This window comes from Chironomus tepperi, unplaced genomic scaffold (assembly GCF_022539635.2).
Source record: "Chironomus tepperi strain 1889 unplaced genomic scaffold, CSIRO-AGI_Ctep_v1 contig_85, whole genome shotgun sequence".
Classification (NCBI taxonomy): domain Eukaryota; kingdom Metazoa; phylum Arthropoda; class Insecta; order Diptera; family Chironomidae; genus Chironomus; species Chironomus tepperi.
In genome coordinates, this window is record NW_027226207.1 from 2,890,570 (window position 1) to 2,909,789 (window position 19,220).

Here is a 19,220-nt window from a genome sequence, read left to right on the forward strand (position 1 = left end):
CAAACTTGATGTATCTGGAGTTCTACGTTTACGTAGCATACGTAAGAAGAAAATCGCACGTTATATAGTAGAAGAATACGTGAAAAAAGAAAATAATAAAATTATTTCTCACTAATAATTGAGTGGATAAACATGTGAAAATAATCTCCAGCGTAGAAAAACGACGTATTACTAATAAATGTCAAGAGCATTAAAACATCGATCGATTTTCGGAGAGTTAAATTATAATTAAAAATCAGATAATTGCAAGAAAAAAGTATCATCATGTTATTAACTGTTTTTTATCTGACAACGACTAGTTTTCAATCTTGGAGACTTCGTGCGATACATCAGAAGATATCCAGAGCAATTGACACGAAAAACTCGGTTGTTTTTGTCAAGAAATCCGATGGAAACAGAGAATGCAAGTGTTATTTTAAATGATCCATTAATTTATTTAATTTTTCAGGAAATTAATCCACAATCAATATTGATTGCATAAAATTTTCATTCGTAGGCATGGTAACGGCATTAGCATCTTCAGATATTTGCGTGAATTCGTCCGAAGCCACTGTACAAGACTGTTTTTGGTCTAATGACATTTCTCAAGGAATCTCCATATCACCAAAACAGATTCTATACATAAATCCATTTATCACATTCCCAACACCACCGAGTTTAATTCCATTCAGCTACAGTGTCAAGAGTGTTCCCGAAATCACTAAAAATGATGTCATACATGCATTAATCGAAGCTGAACTAGTTCCTGAGACTAATCTATCATTACCCGTACTTGAAGTAAGAGCTTATTTTGTGGATTTCGCACGTTCACATATCATTTTATGTCATCATTTATAAATACCATATAAAAAATATATCTTTATTTACCTTATATGATAATCTCATTAACACAACTCTATTTTTCCTTTCAGATTGAAGCATTTACTCACATGTTAGCATGGAAAATTGACACAAAATTATCTGTTCTAGTCAAGACGAGTTCAAAGCATTTGTCACAACTAATATTTGCAACATTTGCTCAGAATCAGTATGTTATTAATGACCACTTAATTTTATCACGCATTCAGACAGTGAATGTTGAAGGAAATCCACAGGATTATGATCAAATTGTGACTCATTCAAAGCATCATGGAGTCAGAAGATTCAGTGAATTATTATCCCCTATTGATTGGGATAAGCATTTGGAAGAGATTAGAAATTTGGGAGTTTTGGCTAATCAAGCTAGTGAATTTGAGTATAAGAAGAATTTAACTGAAGGAAAAACTGGAATTGTTCAGCCTGATTTAATTTCATCTAAGAATATTGAGGAAAGTCTGAATCGTAAGCCAATTTTATCACCAACTACACCGAAAAGAAGTTTTGTGTCGATGGAGAAAACTGATGAAAAATTACGGGAACTAAAGCAGGAATTAAAGAAACAAAAGGATACCTCAAATTTACCGAATTCATCTTATGATCATAAAAAGATAGAGGAAGTTGTCACACCCGATTCACCTAAATTTCCTGTTTCACCAGCTAAATCAATTAATCATGCAAGCAAGTCAAAAGTCATTAGTGATTCTGTCTCGCCCAAATTCCCACTCAGTTCTCCAGCTAAAAATTCTTTCTTTGGAGAAAAAGTTGCACATAAAGCTGCTCCAATTGATCTTCCAGAAACTAATAATGTCGTTAAAAATCTTACAGAAACTGTCACTGACACTACAAAATCATACATAGAAACTCAAAAGCCAATTGAAGCTGTCAAAGACACAAAAATCGACTTGAACGATAAAATTAAGGAAGATCCAGTGAAGTTAATTAGTGATAAAATTACTACTGACTTGACAAATAAAAGTGAAGGTGCAAAAGCTGAAAGTGCTAAAATTATTGAATCTGAAAAGTCGAATAGTTTATTAAAGGAATCAAGTGTTAAAGATGGTGCTGGAAGTGAGAAATCAAGTGATAGTGCTAAAACTGTTACAGGAAGTGATCTGACAAGTGTAGAAAGTGATAAATCAAAAGTAATAACAACGGGAACTGAAACTGACAAAAAAATCGACGAATCAATTAACAAAACTGCAACTGGAACTGATGAAAATAATAAGTCAAAAGAATTTACTGTGACAGCAGTAAAAGAAGCCGAAAAGGCTAATGAAAAGAATGAACCAATATTAAAAGAGGCTGAGCCGGTCAAGGATACTGAAATTCTTAGTGATAATGCCAAGAAATCGGAAGTAAAACAACCAAACTTGAAGGAAATTGGAAAAATATCGAGTGTGAAGGATACAGACGCTGTTGATGGAACTAAAGAGGCAGTTTTGAAGGAAGTAGTCAAGGACGTCAAATCGAAGGAGCCAAATCTTAAAGATTCTACAAAATCCTTCCTTGCAAATGAACAGAAAGCCACAATAGTTCAAGATGTTCCGAAAAAAGTCGAGGAACCAACAAAGACAGCTGAAGACATTAAACCAGTCGAAGTCACTAAACCAGTTGAAGTTAAAAAGCCAGAAGAAGCTCCAAAGCCTGAATTAAAACCAGAAAAAAAGCCTACTGAAGCCAATAAAGTTCCACAAAAGGACGAAAAAGTTCCAGAAGTCGTCATAAGTGAGCCAAATGTCATTAAGCCAGCACCCGAAGCTCCATCATCATCAACTGAAACAAAGCCAACTTTACAACGAAGCCGTAAGAAGTTAATGGAAGCAAAACCTCCAAATGTTCTAGTCTATTCCGATAGTACAACAACAAGAGATAATGTAATTAAAACGCTTGGTGGAATTTTGAAGGAAAGCATGTACACGATTTATCCATTGTCCATTCAACAAGTGAGAGAAAGAATATGGCTGGATAACACGACATTGCTTGTTGTTTGTGGAGGAATTAATGGTTCCGATATCAGTCAAATATTTTTAGAATATTTCTTTAAAGGCGGAAAAATTTTATGCTTATGTTCAGACTTGCTACGACAAGTTTTGCCAACTTATCATACTGCCGAGGTAAAATTAGATTAAATTTTTTATGCATAAATCGATATTGTGACATTTATTGGCAGTTTTGATAAATTCTCAATATGTTTTTATGTCGATGTCTTTAAATGTAGGTACGTGAGCATGAACTCGTTCAATTTTCATACGGACAATGGAAGAATATAAAAATGATGCATCACATTTTCTGCTATCAGCCATCACCTATCCGTAAACACTTTTCTCAGGACAGCGATGACCCACCGAAAGAGAAAGCAAATGGAAATCCGTAAGTATTAATCATATTCTTTCCAGTTCAAACCTTTTATATATTGCTAATAATATTGGTGCATGTTTTTTAATCATAAATTATATTTTTTATGAATACTTTTTCATCTTTTATGTCAATTTTGTTTTTCAATATATATATATATATATATGCTGTATGGCACTTATCAAGCAATAGCTAGCCAATCAATGAAGCTTTTTTTATTGCATAAATCAGCGCGGCTACAAAATTGGCTATATCCACACATATGCACTTGCACCAATTTACACTCCTGAATAATGTGGATTTAATTCTGTTTGAAGAATAGTTCAGAAAGGAATGAAATTGTTTCGGGAATTTAATGCACTGATTGAGGAGATGTTACGCTTTGCTTGTGGAGTTTTGTTGATTATGCTTAACAAGACGTCAAATGAGGGGGCAGAGAAGCTTAATTTGTCTGGTCAATGGCAAGAAGTTTCAAATGGATTATTCATCAATGAGAAGTAGTAATGAGCTATAGAAATAAGCTAGAATATTTAGCAACCAATGACCAGAAAAGGATGTCAAGAACAAGAATCGAACCCATCTTAAAACATTTTCAAGAGCATTCAATTGCCATTAACCTAAAACTTTAAATCAATAGATTTTGATACCTTAATTTAATTATTAGCAACTTTGTGAAAGGAAAAAGCAAATGAAACTATATCCTTGTATGTAAATCTAAAAACTCAATTAGATTAGTCGACAACAATGTTTCACCAGTTTTTCTCACGATTTAAAGTTTTGAAATCAATTACAGATTTTATGAATTATTCAAGGTTTTTAATACATTCTGCTATAGTTAATAGACGTAAACGAGACCGTTTCACTTTTTGCTGAACTATTCTTAAATCACGCTATCGTGCAACAGATACTTTTACTTTCTGCAAATTTTATGATGAAGAGAATCCACTTATGACACCCAATGCAAACTCTTTCCCTACCTTTCATTAGACGAAATCGAATTTCATTGCCGTTTTTGATTGTGTGTTTCTTTCCTTTTTTCTTTGTTTCTTACAATTCTTTTTTGAAAAATAAATATTTTTTCCAAAAAAAATCTCAAAAATTTTGTGGCGAAAACTTTTTTTTTGTCTAAAAAATTTTCATATTTAAAACTATGAAAAAAAAAAAATAAACTTTTGTAAAATATAACAAATGAGCTCAGACTAATAGTATTACCAAGGTCCATCGAGCTGAAGGATGATCTGGGCATGAATCACAATGTGCATGTGCAAATCTTGGGAACCGAAGACACGTGGAAGACGCCAAGTTTATTGATGGTCTACACGGACAACGGCGGAAAGATAATTTTCTCACAAGTATGTATATATGCTTCCAGCTTCTCACTCATACGAATGAGGAAAGCTTTTTTTCTGTTTTTAATTGTATTCCTATTTTTGAGAAGATTCATTTGGAAATCGATCCATCATTTTATGAGAATGACGAACAAAAATATCAGATTTTAATGAAGAATGATAATCTGAGACATGAAATATTTGGTGATGTCTTGAGCACTCATCTTGGCTTAGCTACTTCAGACATGAAAGTAAGGAAGAAGGAAGGAGATGTTCAGTTTTCAAAGGGATACTTTTTGGGACGTCATGAGGTTAGTATGGACATTTTTAATCTAAATTACACATTTATAGCATCCTTGGATTCAAATAGGCGTCATTCCTAAAGGATACACATCCACTCAGCCTTCTTTTGCAAATATTCATGATACGCTCTTTTCTTCCCCACTCCGCTTTAATCTATTAAGCCTCCCCTAAAATACTCATTTATCAATACAAAACATCCTTTACGTCTTACGTACACGCAAGCGAAAGCTCATGCTGTTATGAAAATGTTTCGAAAACATCTGCACGTATATTTACGAAAAAGGTCAAATCATGCGACCTTCAACACGTGGAAATATAAATGATGAGAAAATGTCCTTGAGTATATCCTTGATGATGATGATTATGACGCTCGTAATGTGTAAAATTCTTCTTGATCCCTACTTCTTGTTCCTTTAAGGATTGTTTGATGCGCCATGAAAAAATTTTCGTTTAATTAATTGAGAAATTCATTCCAAAACTTTTTTTATGCTTTCCACAGCTGAAATTCGAAATCCTTGAGAATCTGAAGCCTTTTATGGAAGACAATACATTGAAGGTCGATGGACTTTCGATTAAATTCTGCGGTAAGAATGTTGATCCACCATCACCCGAATCATACTGTTTGCCTGTTATGATCCACTCGTGCCCTGACGACTTCTCAACATTGGACTACTTTGATGTAATATTGATGAATTTATATGCTTGGAATTGAATTTGAAGTTCTTTTATGATTTTTATAGACTCTTAAAACATCGAGTATCGGACGAGCTTTAATATATTCACATATCCTTACAAGCTCTATGAGTATGATCAATAAAATGAACTATTGTCATGGATTGGCAATTGTCTCGAGAGTTTTGACACAAGCAACAGGCAGAGCAAAGAATACGGTAAGTTTAAGGATTTTTATGTAAATGTCCTTGAAGACTTTATGGGATTTAAGGATTGTAATAGAATCATGTTACTAAACTCCTTGAAATATAGTTTTTAAACATTTTGTATTGCCTAAGTTCATGGCCATATGCATACATTGTCAGAGTGTCCTTGAGTAGATGGATTTTTATTTGATTAGTATCAAGGACGATGTACTCGATGTTAATGTCGTCTAGATGCGTCCTAACAATTAGTTAAATAGAAATCTATCCAAGATTGTATTCCTGAGTTCTTATTGAAATGTTCTCCTTCATTAAATAGTGGCTGAGCCCAGAAGGATGCTTAATGTTCACCATCCAACTCCACATTCCACTAAAATCTCCACTCGGACAACGACTTCCACTCGTTCAACATCTCATTGCTACAGCTGCTGTAATGGGAATCAAAAATATTCCTGGATATGAGGTAAGTGAGAAGCAATAAAGCAAAATTTTGTTTATTTTAACTAACATTTTATTTCTTGATCATCATTTGATTCATCATATAATATTTTTAAATTGTGTTTTATTTTTATTTCTTCTGTTTTTTTTTATATCAACATTCCATAAATTTTTTTAATTCAGTTTTTTAATCCTTTTCATAATAATTATTTATTTATTCATATAAGGGAGGAATTTGATTTGATTCTAATTACAGAGTCAAATGGATATTCTCAGTTTTATTTTTTATTTTTATTGGCATGCTCACTTAAACATGACTGGATTTTTCATGGAAATTTACTTTTTTATTTTTTCTCTTTTAACTTATAATTTTAAAATGAATGGAATGGGTAAATTTGGAGATCTTTCATTTTTTTTATTTTTAATCAACAAGACCTCATTATACTTCCTGAATTACTCATCATCTATGATTTTTTTAGTTTCTTATTTATATCACTCACAGTATTTAACGTTTCTCGTCCTTCATTCAATTGAATTGTTTTCCACTTTTAAAAATATTTAAGATAGTTAGTTTATCATACATTGTCACATTTTGTGTGAAAAATCGTCTTTAATTCTTATTTTGTTTTGTTGAAAAATCACTGTGCAAGTATGATAAATTTATGTATTTTAAAAATGACATTTGATTTCTTTTTTGGGGTATGAGTTGATGGTCTGATTGCCTAAGATGTTGATATCAATTCTTTAACTAAATTTTGAATTTTATTCTATATTTTGAATGTCTTTTGAGAACTACTTCAAAATCTCATTCATGTCAAATCATGATCCTAGACTTGAAATTTGTGGATTTTGCAGTGAAATCCTAAATTATTGAATAATGTTCAATATTTTGAAATAAAAGTTTTCAAATTTTATTTGATTTTTAATTTTTAAAATTTCTAAATTCGGAATAGTTTGACTTTTGTAGTCTATTTTGAACTCAAATACTGAACCTTAACATCTTAAGCTAAAACCAGACCACATCAAAATACCAACAATAATTCCTTTTCTTGAAATTTCTACATTATTATGTAATTTTTTTGAAACTTAAATATCTGAAATGACTAGAAAAAGGTTTCATATTTTTACACAGTGCTTAAATAATTTCGTTCCCCATACTTTGACTGTCGTTCCGAAAATAAACAAATTCTTTTTTGCATTTGATTTGAAATTTAGATTATTATGATAATGATCAACATATTTTTGTTATAAAATATTTTTCATCTATTCTATTATGTTCATTTCTTCAAAGTTTCAAACTGAATTAACATTTTTTTTGACCAATTTAATTCTATTTTTTGCAATTAGTGCGCCAAAAAATTAATTTTTTATATTTTTCTTCTAATTTTTTTTTTTATTTTAAATTTTTTAATTTTTCTTTATTTTTTGATGAGGAAAATCACATTTAATAAATTTCAATAAAGTTTTAAGAATTTCAGAATATTTTCTAAAGTAACGAAAATTTTCAGTTAAAATTTTGTAGATATTGTTTATGTTTTTGAAAATTTTACACATATTTACATGCATTTTTAAGTATCCGTTATTAAATTTAAATTTGAAATTCTTAAAGCTTTATTATTTTGGTTGAATTAGAAAATGGCGAGCAAATTTTTAGCAGTGCAGCTTTATATGTAGAAGAAGTATGAAACTAGGCTTTATAAACTCTGATTGAATTTCAGAGATGGCAAATTTTGGATAAAGTTTATGAAATTTTTTTGAAATTATAAGGATTTAATTGATTTTCTTTCTTGATAAGGAGTTTTAAATGGGATGATTTGTTGTGCTTGCAATTCTTAAATTAGATATTATTTTAAATTCTGAAGAATAAACAAAACAGTCAAATTTGATATCTCTTAGGAATTTGTTGATAATTCCTGATAAAATGCTTATCATCAGCTACCATAATTCTACTCCAAAAACTTAGTCATTTAAATTAAAAATTTCAACAAAACTAATAAATTTGCTGCCAAAATTGTCAGTTAACAAGTAAACAATAGAATCTTTAAAATAATGTCTAACTTGTTGAAATCTCCTTTCAAAAAATGTTTTAAACACCCCAAATCATCGCATGAAAAACAGAAAATTCAGATTTTATTCATAAAAGATCGCCTCATTTTTATGTCTTCAACTTTTTTATTATTATTATTATATCATATGAGTTTATTTTTATTTTTCTTTTTTGGCACATCAAAAAATCAAAAAAATTTGTTACTTCATTTCCAAGAATGAATGTGTGTGTCGCTATTATTAATTGTGATCATTCCTTTTTTGCACTGCTCAAAATTTCTTTTTTTTCTTTTCCGCGTATAAGAAAAGGAATTTTTTTAATTTTTTATTATTTTTAATATTTTCTGAATTTCTCCCATATTTTTCTTCTATTTATAAATATTAATTTTCCAACGTCAATCGTCATTTCTTTTCTATTTTTTCATTCAATTGAATTTTTTTCATCTTTTATATTTACATTAAAAATTATCTGACATCACATCACATCACGGTTTATGTGATGGAACCAAAGCTAATAATTCTGTTTTTTAAGTGAAATATTTTTTTTTTTTTGACAATACATTATGTTCAATTCAATTACAATGTATGCACTAATTTGTATGCATACTTTCAAAAAAATTAAGAAGCTTAATATTCTCTTCTCTTTGTTCATCTCCACTGACTTTTTATTATTATTATCATTATTATGTTTTCATCAATAATTGGTTTTTCTTCACAAAATATTCAATTTTTTTCAATTCTTTTCTAACTTACAAATGTTCTTATATGTCCCACACCAAATTTGATGCTTCAGTGGCAGCTGATACATTTTCCAGCACACTGCCACGGTCCTTCTTCTAGAAAACAGATTCGGCTGAACGAGATAATTGAATTGGATGTGATGGCGATCGTGCCAATCGTTTCTTTGGCAATCGTTCCAATGTTGTAAATAATTGATTAAAATCAGGCCTATCGTCTGCTTGAAATGACCAGCACATCATTAGAATGTCTTTAACGTCACGCGATGCTTGCAAATTTGCTAATGATTGTTTCATACCACGTCCAACTTGCCATATTACTGATTCTGGTGGTTGTGATTTGAATGGGAATTCACCGCATAATAATTCATACCAAATTGTTCCGAATGCATAAGTATCTGATGATTTTGTGAATGGTAAATCCTCATTCGTTGGTCGACAAGGTTTTAAATTTCGTATTAATTCACATGCTAAATAGCAAAGCCATCCATATGGAATGCCGAGTCCTAAGTCACCATCATACACCAATTTTGTTACACTAAACAATCCAAAATCCGTAATTATGACTTTCTCATTTTCGAGGAATATATTTTTTGATTTGAGATCCTTATGTACAATGCCACGACGATGCAGATAACCCATTCCTTGTGCTATTTGCTGAGCAATTAATGTTGTCTTATTGAGATTAAATTTGTCACGTCTCAAGTGAATGTGTGTATAGAGTGTATTTCCTTTACACATTGATGTAACAATGGCAAGTCTTGGTGGCTTCATGCAAGCTCCCATAAACAAGACTAGATTTTCGTGTCGTGTATTTTTGAAAATTGCCACTTCCAATTTAAATGCCTCGATTGCATGTTCATCGTCCAAGAAGTCTTCTTTGAGAAGTTTAACAGCAACATCACCATGCCAATTACCACGATAAACTGTACCAAATCGTCCCTTACCAATCATTGCACCCAAATTTAAGTCATCATATGGAATGTCCCATTCTTTTAATGATAAGCTATTCTGTCTTGGCCAAATGTTGTCACGCTCCTCAACTGACTCGAGTCGCGGTGTCATACGATCTGATTCTGTACTCATTGTCTTATCACTTTCAATACTTTGTATTGTACCTGCAAAATTTTATAAAAAATCATTAATGATTGATTCTGTGAATATAGTACTTTATGTGAAACTTACCACTACTGTCTATGATACTTCCATTAAGCTTAATTTGATTTTCAATATTATTCGGTGATGTCAAAGAATGTTGATAATTATTTCTTAAATACATTGCCGAGGATGACGAATTGTCACTCAATTTGGAATGTCCTGAATGTTCATGTTCTGCATCTTCAATGATTGTATTATGATAGGATGTAAAGTTATTAATATGATGTGAAGTTTGATGATTTTGATTAGGAGTCGATGATGAGACTTCGGGAAAATTGAATTGTGATTTGTTAGCAGGCGTTTGTGGCGGTATTGTAAGTAATGCTGGACTTGATGGCGATGAGCTATTGCAACTGGAACCGGCCGAGCTGCTGTCAGCTCCATGATGAAATGGAATTGTATGCATATGCTGTGCACGATGTTGTCTATCATTTCGCTTGCCAGGCATTAAGCCAGCTCGTGGCAAGTTTGGTGAGGCATTTAAGCCATCCGAATACAATGTCTTCTTAAATTCATCAACAAATTCTTTCGGCAAGCCACACGATGGTGGTACATTTGATTTACAATCCTTATGGCATCGATATTTACATTCGGTACATTTAAAGCCGAAAAACATTTGCTTATTACACAGATCACAGGTACTGCTCGTAAATTTAAACTTCTTAGAGAAGCGATGCTGTATCATATGTCCCATGCCTCGAACAGGCGTACAAGGTGAACGCGGCGGTGCCGATGTATCACTAACAATAATTGGCGTCACAATGCTATGACTTCCAATACTATCGACTGTCGTATTGATACTGCTACTCTCATTATAATCAAAATGATGATGATTATTAGTTATTGATGATGTAATTGGATATTTTGTTCTTGGTGCTGGAATTGGCGGTGCCTCACTTGATATATCAGAACTGCTCATCATTGCTGATCCATTTTGCCATTGCTTAGTGCTACCATTTATCGATAATTGTGACTCATTTGACTTTGATTTACTCATTCCATCAGATTCACAACTTGCCAAATCCGTTGATGTCGATGTCATCATTTCAAAATCATTATTATTGTTATAGTTATTTAAATTATTTGATGTTGTCGATGTACCAATACTGCTAACACTACTCTGCATATCCCTGTTACCAGCACATCCATTATTATTGAAATTCAATGTATTATTGTTTATATTATTGTGATGATGGTGCGGATGATGATGATGAAATTTCTGATGTGAATGAGTTGCCAGCCTCTTATTGCTTCCTAAACTTGACGATGACTGTGATGTTGTTGTATTATTCTGTACAGATGGACTTTGTGGTGGACTTGGTGATGGTGACAAATTACTAACTCCAGAACCTTCTTCTGGTGAGATCATGTTGAGAAGTTTATCTGATGATGACGTTAATGTTCCCGTTGTCATCAGACTCGATGTTGATATTTGGGTTTCGGGTGGTGATAATTCAATCGGCGATTGTATTAATTCATCCTGCTGATTGCCATCATTGTTTACGATCACAGTTTCTGAAAATTGTCGGCATGAACCTATAATTAGACAAAAGGTCAGGGACTTTCTTAGTAACATTGAGGACTCTTTTCACAGGACATTTTAGTCCAGAATAATTGGGAAGTAGTTGATACTTACGGTTATTAGTAATTTTTGGTGATGATCCCAAGCATCGAATATTGTTCCGACGGTCCCATGAATCCCAAAACATGTCAGATGGCTCGGTTCCAGCTTTCAAGCATTGCTGATATCGCTTTAGATTATTTATGGCACATATTAAGCGACGAGCATCCTCACTTGTTTGATTGCTGTTTGTTAATATTGCACAAATATCCTCATCATTCATTTTTAGCAATGTTTCTAATGAATTAACATTCTCAATCACAGCATTGATTGTTTGTTGACTTAGTCCAACGACACGCAACCATTGACGCAAATCATCATTGCTAGTTGTTGAAATTTCAAACCCATCTGACGACATATTTTGTCGATTTAAAAGAAGTTCGCAGAACATTCGGACAAGTTTTGACTCCAATGTTCGGGTCTCTTGTTGAGTCAATACACTTGTCGCGCATTGTGTCCTCAATCGATCCAAATGATCAGCCGATATATCAATTACTTCTCGTATCGACTGAATCACCTCTAACCCTTCATCTGCCATCTTCGAAAAATTTTCTTTGCTTGCGTTTTCTTCTTCGCAAGTGTAGAAAAGGAGAGAGAGAAAAAAATCTCTTCCCTTTTTTATCTTTTCCGTTTTATGGCTTTTTGCACAAAACTGGTAAATTTGAAAGATTATTTAGTAGCTTTTACGCACTATTTTTAATTCATCTACGTATATTTAAAGCATTATTTTAACTTTTAATGGTGACTTATTGAAACAGAAAAAAAAAATTTCACTGATTTTTTTTCCTCATATATATACTATGTACTATATGGAGAGTGAGTGAGAGAGGATGAAAAAAAGGAGATAAGAACAGCAATAATAGAACAAAAAATTTTTTCTTTAACTTTTTTTTTTCGATGCAAAATTTAACGTCTCATTTAATGAAATAATAAATAATTTCCTATCAATTATATAGTGAATTACTTTATGAACAGTATTAGATTACTTTCAATTTAGTTTAATAACATAACAAACACATTTTTCATTAAATCTTCATTTTTTTCACTTCGTTCTAAATTTATTTTTCTCACTGTTCTAATTTTTTTCATCTTCTTTACGTTCGTCGCAAATACTAAAAAAGTTTCTCATGTATTAGTGTCGAAAAAGCTATATTATGGTCGATAAATGGAGGTTTTGTGTGAACTAAAATTTTTTTATTTATGAAATGATTTTCAATTTTAATTTCTCAATCTCATTTTTAACGTTTTTTGAGAATGTTTCTAATAGTTTATGAAATTTTTCATTAGTTCCTTAATGTTATGAAAATAAGTTTACCAAATCTTGTATTACAATTCTTCTTTAACTTGAGAGTGTCGACATGTCTGAGGTGAAAATGGTGTAAAATATTCACCACTGTCTGCGTGACTGTTGTTCTGCAATCATAATTCATTTAAAATTCATTACCTGACTTTTTTGTTTTAAAGTTTTTTATTTATTTGAAATATGATAAATTATAAACTTTAATTTAAAATTCTCAATATTAAGGTTCTTTTTGGTTCGCAATAATAATCAATAAATTTGAAACTTAATTATTGATGAAAAAATTTTGAAATTGAAATTAATCGGAAACTAAAAATTTTTTAGTGAAATTATTTTTAAAATATAAATGAACTTCCATTAATAAATATTTGCAATATTTCTAAAAAATTGCTTCAAAAGTAAATTTCTCAGAAAAATCCATCAAAATTTCTAATTTTTATTTCCGTTTTTATTCAACTTCAAATAACTTGTTCTGTAAATATTCAATTTCTGTGTTGAATTGGGGTTGAACTTTTCCGTTTTTGTTTATTTTTATGCTCGAACCAACAAATGCTTGATTATTTTCCACGAAAACTATATTTAATTATTTTTGAAACATTAGACCTCAAAGTGTCCACAGAAGTTCGCAAATAGTATTCTAAAACTAAATGTTTACAAACCAAGAAGCATGTATACATTTCAACCGCATTTCTTGAAATAGTTTTAATAAAGTTTAACCGAAAATTACCTGAGCCACAACTTAAAATTTCAAAGTCATTAAATACTTGCAAAAAAATAAAAAAAAATCCTGAATTATTCAAACATATAAATCTCTCCCAAGTTCTTCGGACGTATGCAAAATTTTCATTATCTTACCCGCCTCATTTTAAGACTTGGCATCATGTTTTATTCAACATAATAAACGCCTTATAAAATATTTTTTATCACAAAATGTGACGCAAAACTTTACAAGTTTTCAGGACAAAAAAAAAAAACTTTTAAAGCACTTAAATTATTTTGTTCCATTTCTATGCCATGCTATAATCTCTGAATGAAAAGGACATTATCATCATTAAACAATTTACATACAAACTACGCACACATGCCACAAAGTGTCATCAATTTTACTTTTCTTTTAATTGAATTTTCTTACTATGGTTGTGTGAACTTGCATGACCGACACTGAAATGATAATAAGAAGTAATGAAATTTTTGTGCAGAATCATTATTGAATTTTATATACAAAATAAATGGTTTGAGCTTCTTGAAATATCAAGGGCGAATATCAGCCAAGCGTGCACTTCAACCCCAGTGTGAATAAAGCCTTGAAATGGACCCTTTTTTGGGCATTGCTCTATGCTTGTTAATAAGAAGCATGTAAATTTTATTTAATTACTGTTTGAATGTGATGACATTGACCGAGTAGTAAGAATTTGAGAATGCTCACCACTAGACTACCGAGGATATGAAAACAAAGCATTGAAATGCGGTTTAAAACATCCGTAAGAACTGATAATCTCTAGTAACTCTAGAATTACAGTCCAACCACATTTTCCTATTTTTCTCTTTTTTTATGTCATCGATTTTTTTTTATTTGATTCTTCATCTGTGTTTTATTTTCATTCAAAAAAGTCACTTATTCCATCTGTTATTACTTTTTCCTATATAAATACTCTATTGTTCTCTGATATATATTTTTTTATTTACAGGGTTTGGACATAAATGTAAAGTGGCCTAACGACATATATGCAAATGGAGAGAGAAAAATTGGTGGCTTAATTGTCAACTCAACCATCGAAGCTGACCAAGCTATTTGCAATATTGGTAATGATGGAAAGCTTTTATGTCATTTGATTTATGGTTGAAGCATTTTATATGAGACATTTTATGTGAAATGGGTTAAAAAAATAGACAATGGGTATGCTGTGGTGATTTGTTTTTCATCCTTTGATGGAATTTAAATAGGAAATGCTTCGATGCTTTTCGAGTTTTTTTCTTTCTTGGAAAACTTTTGTGTGATTTCTTTGGGTCAAATTGGAAAATTCTTTTAAAGCTGCTGTATAAAAATTATAAATTTTTAAAGTAGTTCAGTAAATATTAAAACTTGAAAACTGATCTTTGTAGTGAGTTGCTAAGTGACTCCTTATTTGCTTACCAACTTTTTTTCGTTCCTATGTTACAAAATCTTCACAGAAAAATCTGAATGTTCTTCAGCATATCTTCAATTCCAACTTTAAAATCAAATCAAATTTGTACAGCAAAGATTACATATTTTTTAATCCCATTGAAAAATAAATAAAATGTTTTTTGTCTATTTTTTTCTAAATTTATCTTTCTCTTTCTTTTAGGTTTGGGACTCAATCTATCAAATTCAATTCCGACTACATGCATCAATGATATGATATTGGAATACAATAAGAAACATTCAAAGAACCTTAAGCCATTGACATTAGAGAAGACATTGGCTATCATATTCAATGAAATTGAAAATATTTTAAATCGCATTCAAGCTGATGATATCGATTATCTTTACAATCTATATTATTCATGCTGGTTGCACACGTAAGTATTTCAATCAAATTTCAATTTACATTGCAAATTGCAACAATAATCATTATTTCTTTATTACATTCTTTTTTATTGATAGTGATACTTCTGTAAAAGTTTTATCGTCAAGTGGACAGGAGAAGAATGGAAAAATTTTAGGTCTTGACGAGTACGGATTTCTCAAGATACGTCTTGACAACAATCAAATTGAATCCGTTCAACCAGACGGAAACTCATTCGATATGCTGCGCGGATTGATTGTTCCAAAAGCTCATTGAATAACTTAAAAAAAATCAAGGCGTAGTAATGAAATTGTTTTTTTTTTTCAGAGAAAAAAGTACTTAAATTAAAATGCCATGATATTTAAATGTCGAGAAGATTTATTGTTGCTGTCATGTGATGGTGTGAAATTAAAAAGAAATCAAGCTAACTGATTTTAGGCAAAAATACAAATGTGATTTTAAAAGAAGCAAAAACGGATGTAACTTTCACTTCTGAAACTCCTAAGAATATTTTGAGATTCGAACTCTATCAATTTTGCATTTACTAGCAAATTTAAATCTTACACATTGGTTACAACTTAACAAATGCCATCATTTAAACACCATCAAATTTAAGCTTGCCATTTTTAAATCACTGACAATTTTGTTAGTCAAAATAAATTTTCGGAACTAAAATTGTACTTAGAAATTATAGGAAAAAGGAATTCCAAAAGATTGGCGTATATTGGCTTTAAAAATTCAATTGTTATATTTAAACCTTAGCGCACAAAGGCGTAAAAGTGGTTACATTGGTTATTTAAAATTCCACAAATAGAAACAAAATTTTAAAACGATTCCAAAAATAATTATTAGGCATGATTTAACAAATTATAATGAAAAACGACACAAAAAAATTTATTAAATGTTAACATATAAAAATACAAAAAGCGAGTAAGAATTAAGCATAAAACGAGAAAACAAGAAGGAATGAGTGAATAGAAATGAAAAGAATGAACTTTATGAATATGAGATGAGAAAGGAAGCAACATTTTCATAAGAAAAGCAAGAGAGAGAGAAAAGTAGAAATATTCTAACAATTCAGCGGGTATGAGTGAGAAAGATGAGAAAGAACGAAGAGATTGTTTATGTCTACAAGCCATTGTTCCTTGTTGCTTTTCTCACAAGATTTTATGATTCATAAAATATTTAAAGAATTTCATTCAATTTACATTCAGATTGAATGTTTTTTCGTCGAGTGTTCTGTATGTACCTATGAGCTAAGAAATATGAAAAACATACTTAAAGCGCTTTTAAAACTCAATAATATTCATGTTATGAAGTTTACAAAATAGATAAAATATAAACAGAATTAACGAAATTGGTTCAAATGTAGCGCGGTCAATTCTTTGATGTAGATGGAATTTAATTTAAATTTTTGAAAACCATCTTCCTTGCTTTCTGAGAATTGAGAATGGAATTTTGGCGAATGAAAGTTAATTTAATATCGGTGTGGAATTTTCTGGAAATATGTACATCCTTCATTTGAAGACGTACGAAGCTTTTAACAAATATTAATATTTCAAACATGCTGAATAAGATTTCCATTGTTCAAAGGATTATGAAGTTTCTAAATCTTTAATAGACATCTTATTGTGCAAAGATTTACTTATGCAAAAAATGCTTCATTCTTCATAAAATTTACTGCCTTCAATCTGTGCAGTGCTATAAAGTGTTCGAGATATTCCAAAAATAATTCCATTCTGCATCCTCAAATTGAAAAACTATAAAAGCGAGATTTGTTTTCGAATTTATGCTGTTTGAATCGAGCAAAAAAAAATATGATGAAGAGACTAAAAAGCTGCTACATTTTCACCAATTTCAAGCTGAAAAAATATTTATGGATATACCATTGTTGCTATCATTTTATCTACATCCCTAAAAACAAACAAATATTTATCTAACTCAGAAATTTTGTGTCTGTTTTATTTACATCAATATTCAGTGCAATATCGAGATGTTATATGAAAATTTTATTCATTCAATTGTGAATTATTTAAAAAAAAATCTGAAAATAAAGTGAAAGAGAAATCCGGAAATAAAGTAAAATTGCAGTTGTTTAACTTTTTTGAAATCATTTTTTCATCCTTTTTATTATGTGAGTTTTTTTTATAAATTCATTTTTTATATAATGGTTGTTTTGCCTTTTCATATTTTCGAACTTTTGCCTGCTTTTTTTTCGCGTCCATTGAACTTTCATGATGATTTTGCAGTCAATCAAATTGTTACGAGCTCTCCAGTTAGAGCTTCTCAAATATAAATTTTTTACCATCTGAACACTCAAGCACTTGACATCATTGAAATATTTATATAGGTACAATAAGTACCAGATCTGAAAAATCATCATAGAAAAAAATATTTGCTACATATGGATGCAGAAAAAAATGGCAAAAGAGTGTGTATGGGAACATCCGAATAACCGATGGAATTTCCATACATCCTCGTCCATTGTCAAAAATATTTCATTATATTTTTTATATTTTTTTCTGTTATATTTTTATCATACACATTAAAAACATCCTGAAATTCATGTCAAACATGTAAATTGCATTTTGTTTTTTCATTTATTCCATGCAAATCAGCTCACTCGATTCATTAGTGAGTATCCAACAATTTTTATATGTTTTTTATGCAATTTCTTTTGTTCTGGGTTTTATTTTTCATATTTAAAATAGATAACAACATTTTTGTCCTTTTTTCTTCTTTCTTATGCTGAACATCATCCTTTTTTTGTCGTCATAGAGGTTCCAATGATGTTTGACGTTACGATCGATGTTTAGAAAATTAAATGAATTATTTTTAGAATCTTAAAACTAAATTTTTTTATATTTTTAGCAAATTCTACAAGTACAAAAATGGATACAGGATCATGAATATTCAATTTATACAGACCACATAGCTCCAATTAATAATCAAACAATCTGTTGGAACCTCTACATCGAACAACAGTCAAATGCATGTACATGTGTCCTTGTGGTTTTTTTATCATCTAATGCTTTGAATATTTGGAATATTTTAGGTGGATGTCGGGGAGATTTTAGGCGATAAGGATGGGAAGAAAAATGTTCCGTTCATGCAATTTTGCTCATCTCGGCGCAATCATTATGACAAAAAGGACTGTGAGTGAATATTTATAACAATTTTATACAATCATAATTTTTGTTTCCTTTGCCTTTCCTCATTCCATTCAATTAAACTAACCTTGTTTTGCTTTATATTAAAAATGTTTATTTTACCGATTTTTCGTCAAATTTATTTTTTTTTGATTCATTAACCTTTATTCATAGTTTTGTTGATTATTTACAATACATTGATACACATGGCATCATTTAGAGCATAAAATTTACTTCTTTTGTTTCTCAGTTTTTATTTTTTAAATATATTTAAATATATTCATTTTTTTAGTTAATTGAATCATAATTCATAATTTTATTTTATTCTTCACTTATTCACCAAAAATCGTATTTTTAACATTTTTATTTTTGTTCATTTTTGTTACCCATAATTTAATAATTTTTCTATTCATTTTTTTTTTGTTAACTTGCTGTTTTATTTCCTAGAAAATGAGAAACTGAAACATCAACCAAGATAAAGTTTGTTTTTTAAAATCATAATAATTATTATTGAATAACCCAAC

The 19,220-nt window shown here is 30.3% G+C and overlaps 2 protein-coding genes across 3 annotated transcripts; one reads left to right on the top strand and one right to left on the bottom strand.

The window, feature by feature from the left end:
• The first annotated feature begins 60 nt into the window (after window positions 1-60).
• On the top strand, window positions 61-17,632 carry Hcs (holocarboxylase synthetase-like protein). 2 transcript variants are annotated; one of them, XM_070635123.1, is made up of 12 exons: window positions 61-403; window positions 497-777; window positions 912-2,972; window positions 3,077-3,228; window positions 4,412-4,565; window positions 4,652-4,852; window positions 5,344-5,523; window positions 5,585-5,734; window positions 6,039-6,182; window positions 14,708-14,822; window positions 15,347-15,560; window positions 15,646-17,632. In XM_070635123.1, exons 1-12 carry the CDS (start codon window positions 265-267, stop codon window positions 15,821-15,823), a joined length of 3,969 nt encoding a protein of 1,322 aa, XP_070491224.1. In that variant the 5' UTR covers window positions 61-264; the 3' UTR covers window positions 15,824-17,632. The 2 variants fall into 2 exon arrangements, with proteins under 2 accessions (XP_070491224.1, XP_070491225.1); XM_070635124.1 differs by having other exon boundaries at window positions 4,430-4,565.
• On the bottom strand, window positions 7,825-12,531 carry ksr (kinase suppressor of ras). Its single transcript, XM_070634371.1, has 3 exons — window positions 11,735-12,531; window positions 10,126-11,634; window positions 7,825-10,058 (listed from the first exon to the last, which is right to left on the bottom strand). Exons 1-3 carry the CDS (start codon window positions 12,255-12,257, stop codon window positions 9,040-9,042), a joined length of 3,051 nt encoding a protein of 1,016 aa, XP_070490472.1. The 5' UTR covers window positions 12,258-12,531; the 3' UTR covers window positions 7,825-9,039.
• Window positions 17,633-19,220: the final 1,588 nt, after the last annotated feature.

What these genes read in the sequence shown, in the direction of transcription:
- Hcs (XM_070635123.1), top strand. Translation starts at nt 265, where the DNA reads ATGTTATTAACTGTTTTTTATCTGACAACGACTAGTTTTCAATCTTGG. An exon ending in CAGGCAGAGCAAAGAATACG is followed by an intron (nt 5,735 to 6,038) that starts GTAAGTTTAAGG and finishes TTCATTAAATAG; the next exon opens with TGGCTGAGCCCAGAAGGATG. An exon ending in AAAATATTCCTGGATATGAG is followed by an intron (nt 6,183 to 14,707) that starts GTAAGTGAGAAG and finishes TTTTATTTACAG; the next exon opens with GGTTTGGACATAAATGTAAA.
- ksr (XM_070634371.1), bottom strand. Translation starts at nt 12,257, where the DNA reads ATGGCAGATGAAGGGTTAGAGGTGATTCAGTCGATACGAGAAGTAATT. An exon ending in ACCAAAAATTACTAATAACC is followed by an intron (nt 11,635 to 11,734) that starts GTAAGTATCAAC and finishes GTCTAATTATAG; the next exon opens with GTTCATGCCGACAATTTTCA. An exon ending in AAGTATCATAGACAGTAGTG is followed by an intron (nt 10,059 to 10,125) that starts GTAAGTTTCACA and finishes AAAATTTTGCAG; the next exon opens with GTACAATACAAAGTATTGAA.